The 19,106-nt window shown below is 41.1% G+C and overlaps 1 protein-coding gene across 9 annotated transcripts in view; it reads right to left on the bottom strand.

The window, feature by feature from the left end:
* Positions 1–19,106, bottom strand: part of FAM13A (family with sequence similarity 13 member A) — a 315,289-nt gene that overhangs the window by 19,438 nt on the left and 276,745 nt on the right. For all 9 annotated transcript variants that reach the window (XM_066279160.1, XM_066279162.1, XM_066279161.1 and 6 more), the window contains 6 exons: positions 14,880–15,027; positions 4,939–5,152; positions 3,960–4,098; positions 2,835–2,916; positions 1,791–2,011; positions 1,063–1,146 (listed from right to left, as the gene is read on the bottom strand). In XM_066279160.1, the coding sequence (XP_066135257.1) occupies positions 1,063–1,146; positions 1,791–2,011; positions 2,835–2,916; positions 3,960–4,098; positions 4,939–5,152; positions 14,880–15,027 (888 nt within the window). The remainder of the gene's footprint in view (positions 1–1,062; positions 1,147–1,790; positions 2,012–2,834; positions 2,917–3,959; positions 4,099–4,938; positions 5,153–14,879; positions 15,028–19,106) is intronic.

The raw sequence follows: 19,106 nt of genomic DNA, 5'->3' as shown, positions 1-19,106 counted from the left end.
TGCAAGGACAGGCCAGCAAAATCAATCAGCATCAGCCCCAGCTTCTTTTCAAAACTTGAACCTGATAAATTCAGAACCAGAATACCATGGAAAATGCATTGTACAGACAGTTTACTGGGCATATGCTGTGTCAGGTCTTGTGCTACTTGCTGAGGGTCAGGTTCACAAAGCACAGAATCCCTGCTCTCACAGACCTGAGTCTAGTGCATTATTCTGGAAGTTTCTTTATTTAAAAGAGACTATTTTAGATGAAAAGACTCTCTCCACTATATAGCTATGCTGGAATTGGAAAAGAAACCCATGCTTTTTGGCTATATATATATTCTTCTGTGAATATAAACTTCATGCTTCTTTATACCCTCTCATAGGAGTTTTACTGGGTTCTTCACAAAATTCTTAAAAGGTTACTAAGAGTAACTGACATGGATATCTGATTATAAGTTCCTTAAGGAAAACAGAGGCCATTATGCTACTGTCTTCCCTCAGACATAGAACAAACGTTCCATAAACTCTTGCCGAATAACCAACTCTGCCTCAAATCTTTCTTGTTATGAAAAGGCAAAGACATATTTTGACATCCTCACACTGTTGGTTCTGAATAGCAGCTGGAACTTCTCTATGGACAAACACTGGTTGCAACGGCATCATAGAGAGATTAAATTTTAGGACAAATATTCTAGTTTAGCATATTTATTTTATGGATAACAATGCCTAGAGCCAGTGGTCTAGACCTGTGTGGTCAGACCTAGGGACAGGGGAGTCTCCTCACTACTGGGCTCTGTGCACAGATTGATACCCCTCTCTACCATTCTCCTCTTGAAGCAGTGAATAAATTTTAGTTGCAAATGAATTTTTCTTTGGAACTCACTTAAATTCAGCATCTACTAGGTAGTGAAACTCTCATCACAGGTTTAGTCTTCAGAAAGCTTAGTTCCAGTGAAAACATAGTAACCTACTAAAACCTCAGGGATCCTCCTTTGCAAAATACTAACCACAGAAGATCCATTTCTAAAGCCAGATGATTTATCCCAATCAGAAAGATAATTCAGTGCATTCACATACCGGCCGTCCATGAATGCTTTCGTAATATAACAGAGCTTTCTGCAGAGCCACTTTCTCATTAGTGATCTGGTCTTTGGTCATGTCCTGTTTACAACAAGGGTAGAGAAGTGAAAAGGGAAAATATTTGTGAGCACTCAACTTCTTGGTTTTTTTAAATTCAACAACAAAAAATGTAAGATTAAAAAGAACCCTCACACAGCAGCTCCTCCTACCTCTATCCAAAGCTCACTTAGATATATGGAAAGTACAGTGGAATCATCAACTTCCTTGCGGTAGCAAAGGCATGTTGAATAGTGAATTAAGTACGTCTGTGAGGCACATGAGGCTTGAGTTAATAGCCCAAGTGATAACTACAGTTATAGGTTACATGGTCCCAAAGGTTCGATGAATAGCAAATTGCCTCACATGCTCCTAATAATCCTTCTACCCCAGTCTCCAAACTGTGTATTAACCTAAACAAGTTCAATCTGTGATCTGTACAATATAGTTTTCTGTTTTTAATTTGAAGTCAAAAATCGAAGTAGCTACAGATAGAGCACTCTGAAGTTGTTTATTCTGCTTCTCTAGACATCTAAGAGTGTGAAGATGAGGGCGTGGGAGGTTTTAGAAGGTGTCACTCTATTACTCTCCCCATTGGGATCCCTGTGGCATGTCCTGTGTTTCTACCATGTTGACCGGAATGGTTTGGGATCAGCAGTTAGCTCAAGACTGTCGCAGGCTCCTCACACCTTAATGTCCTCGGGACGGCTGGTTTCTGCCCGCTTCTCCTGGAGCTTCCTCTGGATAGATTCCAGCGTGGCTTCAACGCTAGGCTTTACTGCTTTATCTACCACCTCCTGCTTCTTCTCATCTTCTTTCTCAAGTTGGGAACCAAAGCTCTTGGGGAGTGTGTTGCTTCGTTGCCGCATCCTGGGGGTTAAGTCCTCTTCAGATAGCTTTAGTTTTGACTCTAGTCGAAAGGATTTGGGGGCAGAGATATATGAGAATTGACGTCTGCAGAACCCAAATTGTTTTTCTGTGACGTTAATAACTACTTAGCCCTGTCTTTTTTCCCCTAGAAAGTATCTAATTACAACATTAGTTGAAATCCCTAGGTTATTATATAAAACCCGATAAAATGATAATGTCTTCTTGGATTATCTGGACAGTTTTCCTAACTCTCATTCCTGAGAAAGCTTAAGCTATTTTATTTAACATCCCTACTTTAGCCACACTATCCTGTTTGCTGTTCCTATACTTACTCCCTTAGTGTTTAAAGGTCCTTAACGATTGAAAGCCTAACTGTTGGCTTTTTCTGTATGACTTATATACCTAATTTTTGGAATTATTTTTACTTTGTATTCTGTTTAGTTGTTTATATGACTCGATCTCCTGAAAGACAGCAAGCTCTTTGAGGGACAGTGACCAAATCTTTTTCATAGTCCTCTCTGTGCCCATATGTGTTCTAATGCCACAGCAAATAAAGCCTTGGATTAAACAGGTACCTGATGAGTACTGAGTTGAAACCATCATCCCTATATTAGCAGCGATTTAGGGAAATGAAGAAATACTACAAAATTTGCATCTTAGCTAATCTGGGTTACTCTGTGATTGAGACCACGGGAAGACACAAAAAAGGTGCTCCCTAAATTCTGAGAGCACTGAAAAGTAGATTTAAAGAACTTGTCCTTTTGGAAGTATTTGAGCAGTGGCACTTGGCATGAGGTGAGATCATAAATTCTGCACCTGGCTTATTTTATAGAAACCTCACCATAGGTCTAGGGCTTACCTACCTTTTAGTTGTTTCCGGAATTTGGCAAGATCATTTGTCCACTTCAGAACCTCTGCATTGGCTGCTTTGTCACTGTGGGAAGGCTGAGAAGAGAAAAACCAAGGTAAGGGTTTTGGAATTGGGGCGGGAAAAAAGGAGCACTTGATAATCACTTTGTTTTAAACAGGAAGGAAATGTAGTTTCATTGGAATAAGAAATTAACCATGACCAATCAGGGCAAACTTCACAACTGTAATTCCATTATTCTTCTTTACATCTGGTTATTTTTGATGCTTGTAAAGAATTCTTTAGAGGCAAAATTTAGGATTATTTATGATCAAGGACTTGTATGAGGTTGATGAATGGCCCCTTTTCTATTATTTGTAGGTTTCAACCTGTCAGGCTAGCAGAATAAAAAGTATCCCTTTTCTTTCTATCAAAAAGGCAAACAACAACAACAAAAACAACACCTTTCTGTCATTTCTTTCTTTTGTGTGCATGTGTGTGTGACAGAGAGAGAGAGAGACAGACAGACAGACAGGAGGGGAGAGAAATGAGAAGCATTAATTCTTTGTTGCAGCACCTTGGTTGTTCAATGATTGCTTTATTATGTACCTTGACTGCGGGGCTACAGCATAGTGAGTGACCTTGGGCTTTAAGCCAGCAACTTTGGGCTCAAGCCAGCAACTATGGGGTCACGTCTATGGTCCCACGCTCAAGCCAGTGATCCTGTGCTCAAGCTGGTGAGCTTGCACTTAAGACAGTGACCTCGGGGTTTCGAACCTGGGTCCTCTGCGTCCCAGTCTGAGGGTCTATCCATTGCACCACCACCTGGTCAGGCCTTTTTGCCATTATAGTGGGAAATACCAAGTAAAGAGCTGAGAGTAGAATGAGGTCAGTACTAATGAAATTTTAGAAGATAATCTTCAATTAAACTGTAGCCAAACAAAAGGCTTCATTTAAGGATTTTTCCCATTCTGGCTGACTGATTAAGTTTACAAAACGTAGACTAAAGTGTTTATCTTTTTGCTGAGACTCCCTAGAAAATTTTCCTTAGCCTTTACTACTTCTCTGAGTTGCCAATACGTTGGTATGTCGTGTCAGGGAGAGGAGGGGACGGAAGCCAACCCTGTGAGAAGGCACTTACTCTGTACTTCCTCTCTTCCTCAAATCTGTCTTCAAACTTTCGGATCTTCTTTTTGAGGCTCTGAATCCTTCGCGTGAGCTGGGCAGGAGTCAGGTCCTCGTGTTCATCATCACAGGACCCCAGGGAGGAGCTCCGTCGCCTGCGAGGGGCGCAGTGAGTCAGCATCCCCCAGCAGACGGTCCCTGCCTGCTGGGCGGAGCTGGGGGATGCGGCTGAGGCATGGAGGGGGCGGGGGCGCTCAGTCTCCACGCTCTCCAATACAAGAAATGTGACTAAGTCATTTTGGAACTTTAAGCTCTATCTGCTCCGCCTATTACATAGGTCTAATTTTCTCGAGCTCACACGTACACCATCTTTTCTCATGTATAAGATGCTCCCATGTATAAGATGCACCTTAATTTGGGGGTCCGAAATTTGAAAAAAAAAATAGCATTACATAATGTTATTGAACTCAAGTTTTACTCATCATAAAATTCATACAACTCCTCATTACTGTCAAAACCGCCATCCATTAGCTTGTCCTTATCAGTGTCTAATGATGAGTCACTGTCTTCAACAAGAAGTGCAAAAACAAATGCAAAAAAAGTGGGAAATGCAAGTAAAAAAAACTACAACCACTGTAAAAGACGCACCCAGTTTTTAGACTCCAAATTTTTTTTGGGGTAGGGGGAGTTGCATCTTATACAACACATGGGGAAATACAGTAATTAGCAATGCCAGGACTGAAATGTCTGTTGTGGACCTCAAAGTTAAATTTGAGAGAGCTTTGGGAAGGAGGTGCTAATGGAAATTTAGTATGTGATGTTACAGCTGGGCCACAGTTCACCTGAAAAACTACAACGGAGCCTCTGTCCTAGCAAGGAGCATTTTAAATACGTTTCTTCAGAGACTTATAACTTAATTAAGTGAAATTACTGGCCATCAGTCATTACTATCCTAATGATGATACACTTGCTTATCAGCAACAACAAAAACCTACCTCATGAAAGAATGGGAGTTTGGGGGGGAAGGAGGCACTTCCGTGTCATCCAGGTATTGCCTGCTCTGGCCGTAGGTGTAGAACCGCGGAGAGAGCATGGGGTCGCTATCCTCATCGAGAAGCTGCCGGATGAGGGGCCCGGGCTGCGGGGACAGGCACGCCTCATCAGCGTCCACGTTCTCCTGCTGCCAGGACGACAATGTCGGCCTGCGCTCTGGAGAGCAGAGAGGGGAAAGGGTCAGATTGTTCTTTGAAGCAAACTGTTTACCAAGTTTTCTGAAAGCATTAGGAGGCGCTATATTTAGGAAGTACAGAATGGTTTCTCATTTTAGATTTAAGGTACTGGTAGGAACATGATCCCCCTACTAGAAACACCAGATTAACTGACAAGAGAAACTTGCACCCTGAGGAACAGCCTTGAAGGATGTGTGCCAAGAGTGTATGCCCCTGCCCTGCAGATCACTGACAAGAATTTTTTCATGTGAAAAGACCACACTGTGTCAGGGAGGGAGAGACTTGGCATCGTGGCTATCCACCTTTCCTTAATCGTAATGTATAGAACTCCAGCTACCGCATCACATGAATCGTGTGTGAGCCCACTCATGCAGAAGTTTGCACTTTCCACTGAGGTTTTAGTAAACTACTGTGTGTGCTTCTGCTGATGTGCTGGGAGTAGCGCGTTTAAAACGCATGCTCTTCAGTCAAAAGTTCAGAAGCTGCTCAAGAGTACAGTTAAGGTAAGATGCGTATATAAATTACTTTAAAAGAAAATAAAATAAGGGGTTACAAAGAACAAATATGTACAAATTATCTTAGATAATCTTCAAGGAAAAAAAACACACTCTCAGCAAAAAATCCTGACTTGTGATTTGGGGAGGGAATAAGGTGATATTTTCCTATTTATTATAAGAACTCACCTCAGTATATTCCTTTCCTTATTAAAAATAATCCCAGCTAATATATTTTAAAGATAGATATCAGATAATGTAGGGTATTTCATCTCTAATACTCTTTACCTTTTAAAAAGTTATGATTTAAATACATTTGTGGATTACTGTGATTTATACAAGGCTAGGATTTGGTCATGATTTTAAATTCTGGGATTCCCACAGTTTGAATCATGGAACAACTGCTTCTTCAGCTATCAAAGTATTTATAAAATCTACAAAATTATCTTAGATAAGTGTTTACTCAGTATTTTATTTACAAAGATCATATTCTAATCACGGAACATTAGAATTAGTTGAAACTTCATACATCATCTAATCTAGTGATTGTTCAGCTGCACATTAGGGTCACACAGGGAGATATAAATAACTCCTAATATACAAGTCCTCATACCACTCAATCAAACAGAATTTTTATTTTATTTATTTATATTTTTAAAGATTTTATTTTATTCATTTTAGAGAGGAGAGAGAGAGAGAGAAGGGAGAGGAGCAGGAAGCATCAACTCCCATATGTGCCTTGACCAGGCAAGCCCAGGGTTTCGAACCGGAGATGTCAGCATTCCAGGTCGACGCTTTATCCACTGTGCCACCACAGGTCAGGCCAAACAGAATTTTTAGATGAGGGGCCAGATATGCAAAACACACACACACACACACACACACTTTTAAAAGCTGCACAAGTGATATTAAATGCAGTTAGTTTTGAGAACCACTGATTCCACCCAACAGATTACAGATAAGGAAACTGAAACCCAAGGAAGCTAAGAGCAAATACCTAATCAATGACAACAGTTGGGACTAGAAACTAAATCTCCTGACTCTAGGACAGTGCTTTAATTTAGAATGTGCCAGGTGCTTCAATAACAAAGATGACTGCCTGAAATTTCTGAAGACCCCACTGTGTAGTAGGAGAGATAAGCACATTAATTTGAAAAAATTAACCTCATGCAGAATGAGGTCCAAAAGTTCTCAAGGTTTAAAGAGACCCAACTTATCTGGGAACACAGATGATATTATAAACATTCTGGAAAAAAAATGAAAGCAATGTTAAAGACACTCTTGCCTACTAGACTCAAAGAGTGGCAGAGAATATGTTGGCACATTTACTTGGCTGAAGCTGGAGACACACAAGACTGGTTTCATCATTTGTACTAAAGCTATCAGCCGGCTCCTCCTCAATGGCAGGGCTCGGAGATGAGCAGCTCATAACTGCCAACATAAAAGTCAAAAATGGATCGATAGGTGAGGGGAGGGGAGGGTAAGTGGAAAGTAATTCTTAAAAAATAAGAAAAATGTAGTGTTAAATTGTGGAAAATGGAACTACTAAACTGACTAGAATGCACCTTTTGTATCATATTTTATAAAATAGCACTGATTTTCTGCTAAGGCTAAAATCAACAGAGCCAGGGGCAGGGAAAAGGTTATGATGGTTTGAACAGTAATGCAGCAGGCAATCACCTCACTTCAGAAAGGCAACAGAGCAAACAGCCAGGGGGCAGGGCACAGCAGCTCACTGGGAAAGACAGCAGCAACAAAACAAAGTCTGATGTTGATATTGGCATACGGGTGTGTTGGCCAGTTTGCCATTTCTACTCAGCAAAACTTAGTTTGAAAAGGCTGAGACCCGAAGCCCTTCAATTATCTGAATCTAGCAGAGTATCTCTTAAAAAATGTCACAACTAATCTTTAAGTTTTCAACTATGTGATCTCTGTTTGTGAAATGAGCATGTGTGACCATTAACCAAACATGTCTCCAGTAAAAGACATATTGTGATCCTAATTTAACTATAAAAAACTAATCATGGGACATAATTATGCTTGTTTGATGCTCTGTGGCTCACTGGGGCCACATGTCCTCTTTCCTTTTGGTCAGCACGACTATATTTTGTGGCTCCATTCTTGACCAACCTCTACACTGACAAGAACACCCAATGTGTTGTTTCTTTAGTGTCACCAGTAGTGCATATGAAATAAACAGCTGAAGAAATTCTAGCTTACAGGTGACATTAAGTATATAGCTAGGGTGGATGAATTCACTTATTTAAAAATGAAAAATAGAAAACAGTGATGAATTTCAACCTGAACAAAATAAAAGGTATGTTTTATCATTAGTCTGCACATAGAACAGAGATGAAATTTCTCACCTACGTTTATAGGATTTCTCTTTTCTTTTATTCTATATAGTCCTATTATTTAAGGCTCCTATTCAAAATAGTTATAAATTACATATTATACATAGTTCAATATAACTGAAGAATCAATAGAGCCAACTGTTTCTGGTTTGTTTGTTTTTTGCAATGATCTAAAAATACAAGGCTATCTCATGTTTTGATAGTTGGCACTCAAATATAAAAATGAGAAAGAGGCAAAAAGGACAGTGAAGTACATGGCATTATGTCCAATTACTCTGCTGCCCACTCAGTTTTGAAGATGTATACACTGCCAATTCCTAATTGCTGGTTTGGGAAATATTTTCTATTTTAACCAGTAATTCTAGAGCAATAAAACAGACAAGGATATGGTAATAAAATTGGTCAAAGAGAAAACAGAAAAGATTTGAGGCTTCAAATTGGGTTTTCCTCTTAAAGGACCACATAAAATAAATGTGTTTTCCTATCTAGACCAGAATTCCTTGGGTGCAGTGATTTTGATTTTAGTCATGTGCCTTGTCACAAAGAACTCTAGACACAATTGTGGCATGTCTTGCTATTAAAAATTAATCCACTCAGGTCAGCTGATATCACAGAAGGTCAGAGATAACAGAGGTAAAAGCTTCCCACTTGCTACCTAAGTAATAAAAAAAGAATAGCACCTGGGGAATTCCAACTCAGACACTACAGCACACATGGAAATAAAGGAGATTCACTGCAGAAAGGGAACAGAGCTCTGACTAATGCCAATGTGGTCACTGGGCCATAACTATTCTCTGCTTGGCTGGCTGGAGCCATTTACTTATACTTAAGAAAATTGGCTACTGAGATGATTTATTTCTAAGAAATCTGTACAGAATTAAGGGAGCTGAAGTTTTCCACATCTAATTTCCAACTCTATGTTATTTAGAGTCTTTACTGCTTGGCATCATGCCATCATACTGGCTTTCAAGTGCTAAAAGGTATTGCACATCCCAGACAGAGAGAGATGTCAGCCCCAGTGGGGAAGATCTTTACTGGGGGAAAAATTTCATAAAATTCTCCTTGGTGTTCCAAAATTTAATCTTAGAACACTGGTAGTCCTATTACATTGTTCAAATAGTCTTGCAAACTATTAGAGTTAGAAGGAACCTTAGTTGTCAACTTCATCAGTTCAAATTTGACCCTTCAACTTCATATATCTGAATTGCCCTTGTTTGCCAATTTAATAAGTAGGCCCTCAATAGCTTCGTTTATGTCATTTATAAATGTGCGAACGAGAATAGGGCTGAGGACTTACTGACTTTGACCCATCCACCTGCACATTTAAGTAAAGTTGCTTCACTGGTTACTAATTCTCTGTTACCTGACTACCTGACTGTCTTCTATCCTTTCCACAGCTCTGACAAGGCTGTCACAAGTACCAGTTGAAGGCCCCGTGGAAGCTGCTTCAAATGAACCATTTCCCTAATCCAGAGGGAAGGAGGGAAGGAAGGAAAGGAAAGGGAAGGGGAAGGGGAAGGGAAAGGGAAAGGGGAAGGGGAAGGGGAAGGGGAAGGGGAAGGGGAAGGGGAAGGGGAAAGGGAAGGGAAGGGAAGGGAAGGGAAGGGAAGGGAAGGGAAGGGGAAAGGAAGGGGAAGGGAAGGAAAGGGGAAGGGGAAGGGGAAGGGAAGGGAAGGGAAGGGAAGGGGAAGGGAAGGGAAGGGAAGGGGAAGGGAAGGGAAGGGGAAAGGAAGGGGAAGGGAAGGAAAGGGGAAGGGGAAGGGGAAGGGGAAGGGAAGGGAAGGGGAAGGGAAGGGAAGGGAAGGGGAAGGGGAAGGAAAGGAAAGGAAAGGAAAGGAGGGAAGGAGGAAGGAAGGAAGGAAAGAGGGAAGGAGGGAGCAAGAGAGAGAGAGAGAAAGAAAAAGAGAAAGAAAGAAAAAGGAAAAAGAAAGTTGGTTAGTATGACATATTTAGTCCTTGGTAAACCTGTGGGGTTAATAATTACTGATGCCTCTTCTGTGTTCAGAACCATCCATGGTCATAACATAGAAATAGGCTATGGTTTCAAAGAGGGAAAATTTGGGCTGTTTTTTCTTGAAACTGTACTTGAAAATGTTTATGGAAGACAGTATTAACATCAACTAACATTCACATAGTGCTTTCTATGTGCCCACACTGTGCTGAGCACTTTGCATAGCTCATGTAAACCTTGCAACAAACTTACTTACGTAGATACCACTATATCTAGTATTTATTATTGTTATTATGAACTGTTATACCTTTTTAAAGATGGGAAACTGACCTGTGGTGGTGCAGCGGATAGAGTGTTGACCTGGAATGCTGAGGTCACAGGTTTGAAACCCCAGGCTTGCCCAGTCAGGGTACATATGAGAAGCAACTACTATGAGTTGATGCTTCCTGCTCTTCCCTCTATCCCCATTTCTCTCTTTCTCTCTCTCTCTGTCCTTTAAAAAAAAAAAAATCTTTAACTATGGTGAGTTTAAGGCCAAAACCAAGATGTGTTTACTAACAATGTAGTGGAGTTAAGTAGTGGAGCCAGGATTTGAACCCATATATATTTGGGTTCAACCTTTATGGTTCACTGCCTGCCAGTGATTAGAAACTGATATTGCTCAGAAAGTGGTATTGGGCCTGACTTGCGGTGGCTCAGTGAATAAAGTGTTGACCTGGAATGCTGAGGTCAATAGTTCAAAATTCTGGGCTGGCCCTGTCAGGGCACGTACAAGAATCAACTAGTACGAATTGATCCTTCCTGCTCCTATCCCTTTTTCTCTCTCTCTCCTGTCTTTAAAATCCATAAATAAAATCTTTTTTTTGTATTTTTCTGAAGCTAGAAATGGGGAGAGATAGTCAGACAGACTCCGCATGTGCCCGACTGGGATCCACCTGGCACGCCCACCAGGGGGTGACACTCTGCCCACCAGGGGGCGATGCTCTGCCCCTCCAGGGCGTCGCTCTGCCGTGACCAGAGCCACTCTAGCGCCTGGGGCAGAGGCCAAGGAGCCATCCCCAGCGCCCGGGCCATCTTTGCTCCAATGGAGCCTCGGCTGCGGGAGGGGAAGAGAGAGACAGAGAGGAAGGAGAGGGGGAGGGGTGGAGAAGCAGATGGGCGCTTCTCCTGTGTGCCCTGGCCGGGAATCGAACCCAGGACTTCTGCACGCCATGCCAACACTCTACCACTGAGCCAACTGGCCAGGGCCCATAAATAAAATCTTAAAAAAAAAAAAAAGATGTATCGGGTGGAAGTCAGAAGACTTTGTTATCTTAAGTGATCATTTTGCCTGTTCTGGCCTCAGCTTTCTTATCTGTATAATGGGAATGTTCAATCGAAGATCTTTAAGATCCCATTTCTTCTCTATCATTCTTTTAGAGACTTTTCTTTCCAAAGTTATTTCCAATAAGCAGTAACTGATGAATAAGATATATGGAGTATTTTATGCCTTTTAAAAAATTAATTTCACCAGGACAAATCTAATAGAGTAGCTGAGTATGTAAATCTCAGTGCTTCCACAGATGGATTCCCCCACATACACACGAATTGGCAGATTAGGAACATTCTGATTATGCAACTTTGATGTGCTTTAAATAACAAAGAATCGTACATATGATTTGGGTATTTAATTTTGGAGAGCGGAAATAATAATAGTAACAATAATGATGGTGATAATGATGATAATGATGATCTATGGCTAGATCAAATAATGCCCTAACATGCAGCTACACATAGAGGGAGAAAAAGATGAAGCATGTGTTCTTTATCTGCCAACAAGCTCGATTAGAAACCGATCATTCACTTTGAGAGGGTTCTACTCTATGTAGCTCAGGGGTCCCCAAACTACGGCCCCCGGGCCACATGTGGCCCCCTGAGGCCATTTATTCAGCCCCCACTGCACTTCTGGAAGGGGCACCTCTTTCATTGGTGGTCAGTGAGAGGAGCATAGTTCCCATTGAAATACTGGTCAGTTTGTTGATTTAAATTTACTTGTTTTTTATTTTAAATGTTATATTTGTTTCCATTTTGTTTTTTTACTTTAAAATAAGACATGTGCAGTGTGCATAGGGATTTGTTCATAGTTTTTTTTATAGTCCGGCCCTCCAATGGTCTGAGGGACAGTGAACTGGCCCCCTGTGTAAAAAGTTTGGGGACCCCTGATGTAGCCTATGAAATTTATTTATTAGTTTCATTTTGCTTTTTGTTTTCCTGGTACAGTATGTCCCAGAAACCAGAGAACATCATTTCCACATGGGAGCCTATACCGCAGAGGCCAGTACCAGCAGGCTGCTCGTTAAGTACTGCCTCCCCTGACAGTCTGCCATTCTACACGAATGACAGTATGAATTATGGTGTGGGGACAGGAAACAAACAAGCAAACCCAAAAGAGGGGGTTGCTCTGAGGGTGGTTTGGAGACTAGTGGTGGAGATTCAATACTGGCTCATATGGTTTTGGTAGCTATTAGTTCCACTTATATATTTTGTTGCATTGATTTCACATTCATCGTCTAAATCAGGGCAAAGTTTGTTTTTGCTAGAAAGTCACCATTTTGTTTGTTTCTTAAGGAAGCTATAAAAAAGGTATTTTAGTGATTGAATTTACTGCTGTCATCTTGACTACATTTTATTTTGACTATACTTACCTGACCTGTGATGGCGCAGTGTTTTAAGCATCAACCTGGAATGCTGAGGTCACTGGTGCGAAACCTCGGGCTTGCCTGGTCAAGGCACATCCGAGAAGCATCAAAAAGTTGATGCTTCCTGCTCCCCCCTCCCTTCTCTCTCTCTGTCTTTAAAAATCTATAAATAAAATCTTTAAAAAAAAAAGAGAGAGTATACTTATAGCTATGTTACTGCTATAACATAACTTGGAATTTAAAATAAATAAATGATGAAAAATGTCCACTGAAAGCAGTAACCAAACGATCAAAACAGCCTTGAAATTGAATCTATGTAGATTTTTAAGATATGCAAGTTCAATGACAAACGCAGTAATTGATTAACAAAAAAAGTTAAAGTATGGCATTTCATAAATTACATGGATAACACAATTTACATTCCCAAGCCTACTGAAATGTATTTTCCCCCAAGAAGCTTTTTCTTTATTCCATCTAATTTCCCATTACAAAATAAAATGTTGGTGCCTTCATATTATTATTATTTATCTGGAAGAAGCTTTTTATATTAACTAATGAAATAGTTGTAAGGAAACTATAAGTTAACTTTCAACTACTCCGGAGAAAATTTTCAGCTTTTTATTTGCCTCTTTAACTATGTTGTAAGAGATTATAAATTTATGATTAACCAAGATAAAAATAATCAGTCCATTTTAGCGGGAAAAGGAAGACTCTACCCGCCTTTTTACTGAATAAATCATCAAAATAATGTGGCTAATCTGAATTCTGACCAAAATTCCTAGTTTTTATCTAGAGCTTTATATTGATGTTATGACGAGACCATGTTACTGACATCCAAATATAGCATTATTTTTCACTACTGTTTGTTCCTTTTATTTGGGTAACAGTGGCTACTATGGTGCTATTTGGTGTTTTTTTTTATAATATATGAATTAAAAACACACTTGATTATTTCAAACTACACAAAACAGAAGAAGAACAATGAAAATACTACCAGAGTGTCTCACTTAAATTAAAAACAAAACAAAAACTTTGTCCCCCCAGTGAATGTATCGTGAGCTGGGAAGATCTGACAAAATCTCAGCCCCACTGCTTAAACAGCTGAAAAGAACTAGAACAAGTTTCTTAGGTTGAAGAGAGGGAAAAACGGAGTAAAAACAGTTTTCCCTTCATTAAGCCCTGGGAGTCAGGAGCACAATGGAGTCGCTATTTTTCACCTGGTGGTTTTTTTAGATCATGTTTTGGTCCCTCATTTAAGGTTATTACTATAATGAGCACTTTTTGGATAAATAAAAAAGGATGGGAGGAGAAGAGAAGTCAAGGAAACCCAGGCACTTCTGAAAGAGACTGCTTTTTCATAGTTGGGATTCTCTGCTAACTCACTGTGTTAAGGCATGCTGCTGCTCGGAGGGCGGGGGCAAGATTTCTCCCTCTCAGCCGCCTTCACACACAGGGCGTCTAGAGGCAGATGGGCATTTTGGATACACACTGACATGTGTTTGGATGAGGACACATGGATAGCGGAAGAATAAAGCTTGATGAGAATTATTCCCACGTCCTTCCTGAAATATGGCTTTGACAAAACGAGGATACCCTCTTCTTCCTTACAAATATATTTGTAACGTTTTCACCAAAAATCTCTAGGAAATCATCCAAAATATGGTACTGCAGACATTCAATAAGAACTACTTTTACTCAGTATTCTCTTTAATAAGCAAATCCCTTCTGTGTGCTAACCTGGGTCTATCTGTAAAAATATAGAAGCAAAGCAAACCAAAACAGCCCTGAAAAATGGGAAGGAGATTTAACGAAGGAGGTCGATGACTGGTGTGTAGTGGTGGTGGTGGTGGTGGGGGGTATTGGCTATACTGAGATGAAATCCAAATGCAAAGCAGTTCCTTATGACTCCGCTTGTTACTACTAGAGGGAAAACACAGACACACACAGCAGCACCCCTAGTGAGTTAAAAAAAGAAAGAAAAAGGACTGCAAGGTGACACTATGATAAAGGGCAAGCACACTTTCTTTCTTAGACAACAATCACTCTTGGCAGCACTTAACATGACCTATTCCTATGTCAGAGAAAGGATTTTCAGTCACGCAGACACGCGGGTACTTCTGCACGCACAGCTGTCACTCATCCACACATCCGTGCCGTTGCATGCCTCTCATCTGCGCTAATTTTTATGTGCTTTTCCATTATTAAATCAGTCAAGTATCAGAAGACCTACCTGCCCAGCTCTTCTCATCACACAATGTGGTCAGGTCCAGCTGGGGGACTTCAGAAACAAAGCTTTCCTGCTGGGCGTCGGCATCTGGAGTCCTCTGCAGTTTGGTGTCAGGTATGCTGGGTTGCTCCTGGATCTTCATTGTGGGGCTCTGCAATAACAGCACAATGTCCCCAAATATTTACTGCTCACCAAAACCCAAAAATGTCTGCAGCAATGCCACTCCGTCTAGGTGAAACCTTTTAAGCCACAGCTGCTGATGCACCCGGCACAGAAATCAAAATCACAGCCTGATGCCCCCTGGATACTAGCCGGCTACTTGCATGCGTAAAGCGACCATCCATCAGCAGTCCTTTTAACTTTTCTGTGACAAAGACAAGATGATTTCTGAGGGCCGCTCCTCCTGACAACCGCAGGCAGCTGACAGTCTTGATGATTACTGATTAGAGCCAGCAATGAGGGAGAGGAGTTTGTGTTTCCTTAAAGGAGCATGTCTCTCTGTAAACAACCCACAGCCCGCTACTGCTGTTGCTAAGGCTGTCGAAGCGACACGGTGGTCTCGGATCGCAGACTTCTTTGCCCTGTGGGTGAACAGTCCTGAAAGGCCAGGAGCAGAGAGGCTGTGTCCACGTGTGCTCTCCTGCCGGCCCTGCAGGCTTAGATCAATTAAGCGGAGCTAGCTGCACATTCCCAGATTTCCTGTGCTTGTTTTATCCCTGAGTGTGGGGGAGAACAGACTATTTATGGAGAAGTGCTGGGTATTAAAGCATTGTTGCGCAAATTCAGAACGCACCAGAGGTTTGGCATCTTATCTCAGCTAGCAATAAGGAATACGGACTCTGGAAATGAGCCAGGAACAAGGAGCGCTACTTTTTTCTTGTTTTTTTTTTTTTTTTTTTTCTTTCTTTCTTTTTTTTTTTTAAACCAAGAGCTGGCAAGTCAATGACACATAATTTCTATCTAACAAATATAAACTGTCCCTTGTTTTCCTACTCTCCATCCACTCTTGAGTATTGAACACTCGGCTACACGTGGTTTATTGCACCAGGCTGGGATTCCAGGGGATAGGGAACCCTCCCCCAATGCCTGCTACTTGAGCAACGGTCAGTGATTTCATGTTCTGCAAACTGCACTGAAATTATTTTCTACCTTGATCTTTTGATATCTTGTAAACCCAAACATGGGCACTCTCCCCTTTTTCATAAAATTATAAACAAAAGTGTTTACTCATGAAGGTTATTTCTCACTTAACTGTACCAAAGATTTTCTTTGAGAGTAAATGGAAATTTATTTTAGCAAATATTATCATCATTAAATGAAAAAGACAAAAACATCTGGAAGTCATAAATGATTCCATAATGAGAAATGTTCTTATGCTTAAAATAAAACACTACTAAGATTTCCAGCTACTTTAATAGCTCTTCAACCCACTTTAATATCACCCAGGGAATAGACAAGGCTTTTACTATTATAGTCCCATAAAATGATGCACAAGGACTGGCATTTTATTCACATTTGGGATAAAATGAAATATCATCAATCGGTTTATGATGAGCTACTAAGGTCAGATAGAAATGCCACGTAAATCTGGGACTTTAAGACACTTTAAAAATGTTATTTGTCTACTTGGGGGAAAACCCTCCAGATTTTGCATGTATTCTACAAAAATTTGCTTCTTGAGCTGAATGCTAAGTGAACTGGGGCTGAGTGACCAACTCTGGTACTCAGCTTTTTTTAAATTTTGTTTAAAATTTATCCATTTTAGAGAGGAGAGGGAGAGACAGAGACAGAGAGAGAGAGAGAGAGAGAGAGAGAGACAGAGAGAGAGAAGGGGGGGGGAGGAGCTGGAAGCATCAACTCCCATATTTGCCTTGACCAGGCAAGCCCAGGGTTTCGAACCAGCAACCTCATACTCAGCTTTTAAAAAGTTACAGTCAAGCTGTCACCAATTGTGTGTGTGGGTGTCTGAATCTGCCTTCAGCAAATCAACATTTTCTTAGTTAAGATTTATAACACTTGTTTCACTTAGAGACAAAAAAGGTAAGGATATAGGAAAATGACTCCATGTTATAAGGGGCATTTTGATGAGGAATATGTCTCAAGCCATTGGTGTGTGCAGAAGTGAAACAGACATGGATTTTGCTCAGAGGCAGAGCTGGGTTTGAAATGGACCGACATTCACTAGCTTGGTGTGCTAACCGGGCCACTTCACTTCTCTAAGCCCGTTTCCTATTTTATACATAAAATGGCAATAATAACAATCTTGCAAGGTTCCTTGGAAGGTCTGAGAGAAGGTGTGAAAGGCTTCTAGCACGATCCCCAGAGCACAAGAGACACATGAAGAGAAGCTGTCTGTTCTTTTTATTACTATTAGGCACCACATGAAGATGAGTAAAGCATGGCCAGGTCTCAGAAGGCGAGAGAGAGGAGTTGGGGAGGAGGCATGCAAACCCACCATTTGAGATGGAATGTGCTACAAGAATGGTAGAGCAGAATTTTAGATGCATTATGGAAAAAAAAAAACAACATTAGAGAAAAGAACGAACTTGTGGTCACGTCAGGAGTCAGCACAGTAATTTTGATTTGGGTGCAGACAGTGGGTAGAGGGGTTGGCAAGGAGGGGCAAGTGCAAAGGCAGCATGACAGCAGGGTCAGCTCATCACAGCAAGAGAAGCCGTGCCTGGGGCCAGTCCTTGGGAGAGGAGGGGTGGCAGATGACAAGGGTGTTGGGTAATGAGGACGGGTTGAGAAAGGCCTCGTATGCTGCGCTAAACTTGAGTTTTATCCTGCAATAGGTATTGGAAAGCTATTGATGGATTTTAAACGCAGAATAATTGTGGCAAAATGTGTGTTTCCAGGCTGATGCCCTGCGGATGGGAATGGAGGCCAGTAGGGAGACCTATAGGCCTATGAGCTAGGTTGTGCAGACCGGGTTCTCTCCCAAACCAGCCACAGGCTCTGCTCCTCGCAGTGCCCGTGTCCCCTCAGTGCCCACATCCCCTCAGGGCCCCCGTCCCCTCAGGGCCCACATCCCCTCAGGGCCCTGTCCCCTCACGGCTCCCGTCCCCTCAGGGCCCCGAGGTTGCTCTTTCCCTTGCTGGCTGCTCTTAGAGGCCTGATTCCCAACTTCTGGCTCCAGTGGTTTCTGAACCTGATACGGTCACCTTGCCTACAGCTACAGAGCGGACTCCGGGTGTGGGCCCAGCGTTTATCTGCACAAGGGGCTTAGCAACATTGTCCAGTGCCTGCCCATGGGGAAGCTGTCCAGGCTCTGTAGCAATATACTAGTAAAGAACTACCCTTCTTCAAATATCAGTCAGCCCAGTCTGGTAGAGGCACCTCGCCAGATGGTTCCCCACTCTCTACTAGTGCTGACAATATAGCATTGGACTTGTCTGTTTATTCTACCAAATTATTAATGTGAAAATGTCAAGGACATTCTCAAATACCAAAATATTTTTGGTTTCAAGCTTTGTTGTTTTACATCTTATAGCTTCAGTTAAGTCAGAGAGTACATAAAGTTAATCTCACAATTTTCAAATGAGATATCACACACCAAACCCTTATCAAAATGCTGCACCATGTGAAAACACACTAAATACTCACATACTAAAATAAACTGAATGGTTCTTAGGAGAGAAAATCTGGTATGGCAGATAGGGGATGGGATTTAGAGCCAGTGATCTGGGTTTAAATACGAGCTTACTAGCTGTAAGATCTTTAGTGGGTAAACCCCTTTGTACTTTAGCTTCTTTTATCTAATACAGGAAAAAGAAGACTTCATAAAGTTGTAAGGATTACATGAAAGACATGTATAAAAAGAGCTAGCCCAAAGTAACTGTAAAAGAAATGGTATTTGCATTTATTTACTATCTTCCTTTCACATTCATTCATTTAGCAAGGATTTATTGATCATATACCATGTCCTAGGCACTGGGATGGTAAGAACTAACAAGATAATGGTTACAAGAATAAAAAACTTGTAACTATGTGGTGATGAATGATAACTAGACTGCCTGTGCTGATCAATTAACAATATGTACAAATATTAAATCATGTTGCATATCTGAAACTAATATTATGTTGTATGGCAATTATATCTTAACTTAAAAATTCCAGATCATAGAATTTAGCATGGAAGGGAGACCCTGAACATATAAGTGCCAAGTGTCATGCATGTCCTAAAAGAAATATCCAGTATGCTATTGAGAAATAACGAGAGAGCTCACC

This window comes from Saccopteryx bilineata, chromosome 5 (genome assembly GCF_036850765.1).
Source record: "Saccopteryx bilineata isolate mSacBil1 chromosome 5, mSacBil1_pri_phased_curated, whole genome shotgun sequence".
Taxonomy (NCBI): Eukaryota; Metazoa; Chordata; class Mammalia; order Chiroptera; family Emballonuridae; genus Saccopteryx; species Saccopteryx bilineata.
This window is presented reverse-complemented; position numbering and strand designations above follow the sequence as displayed.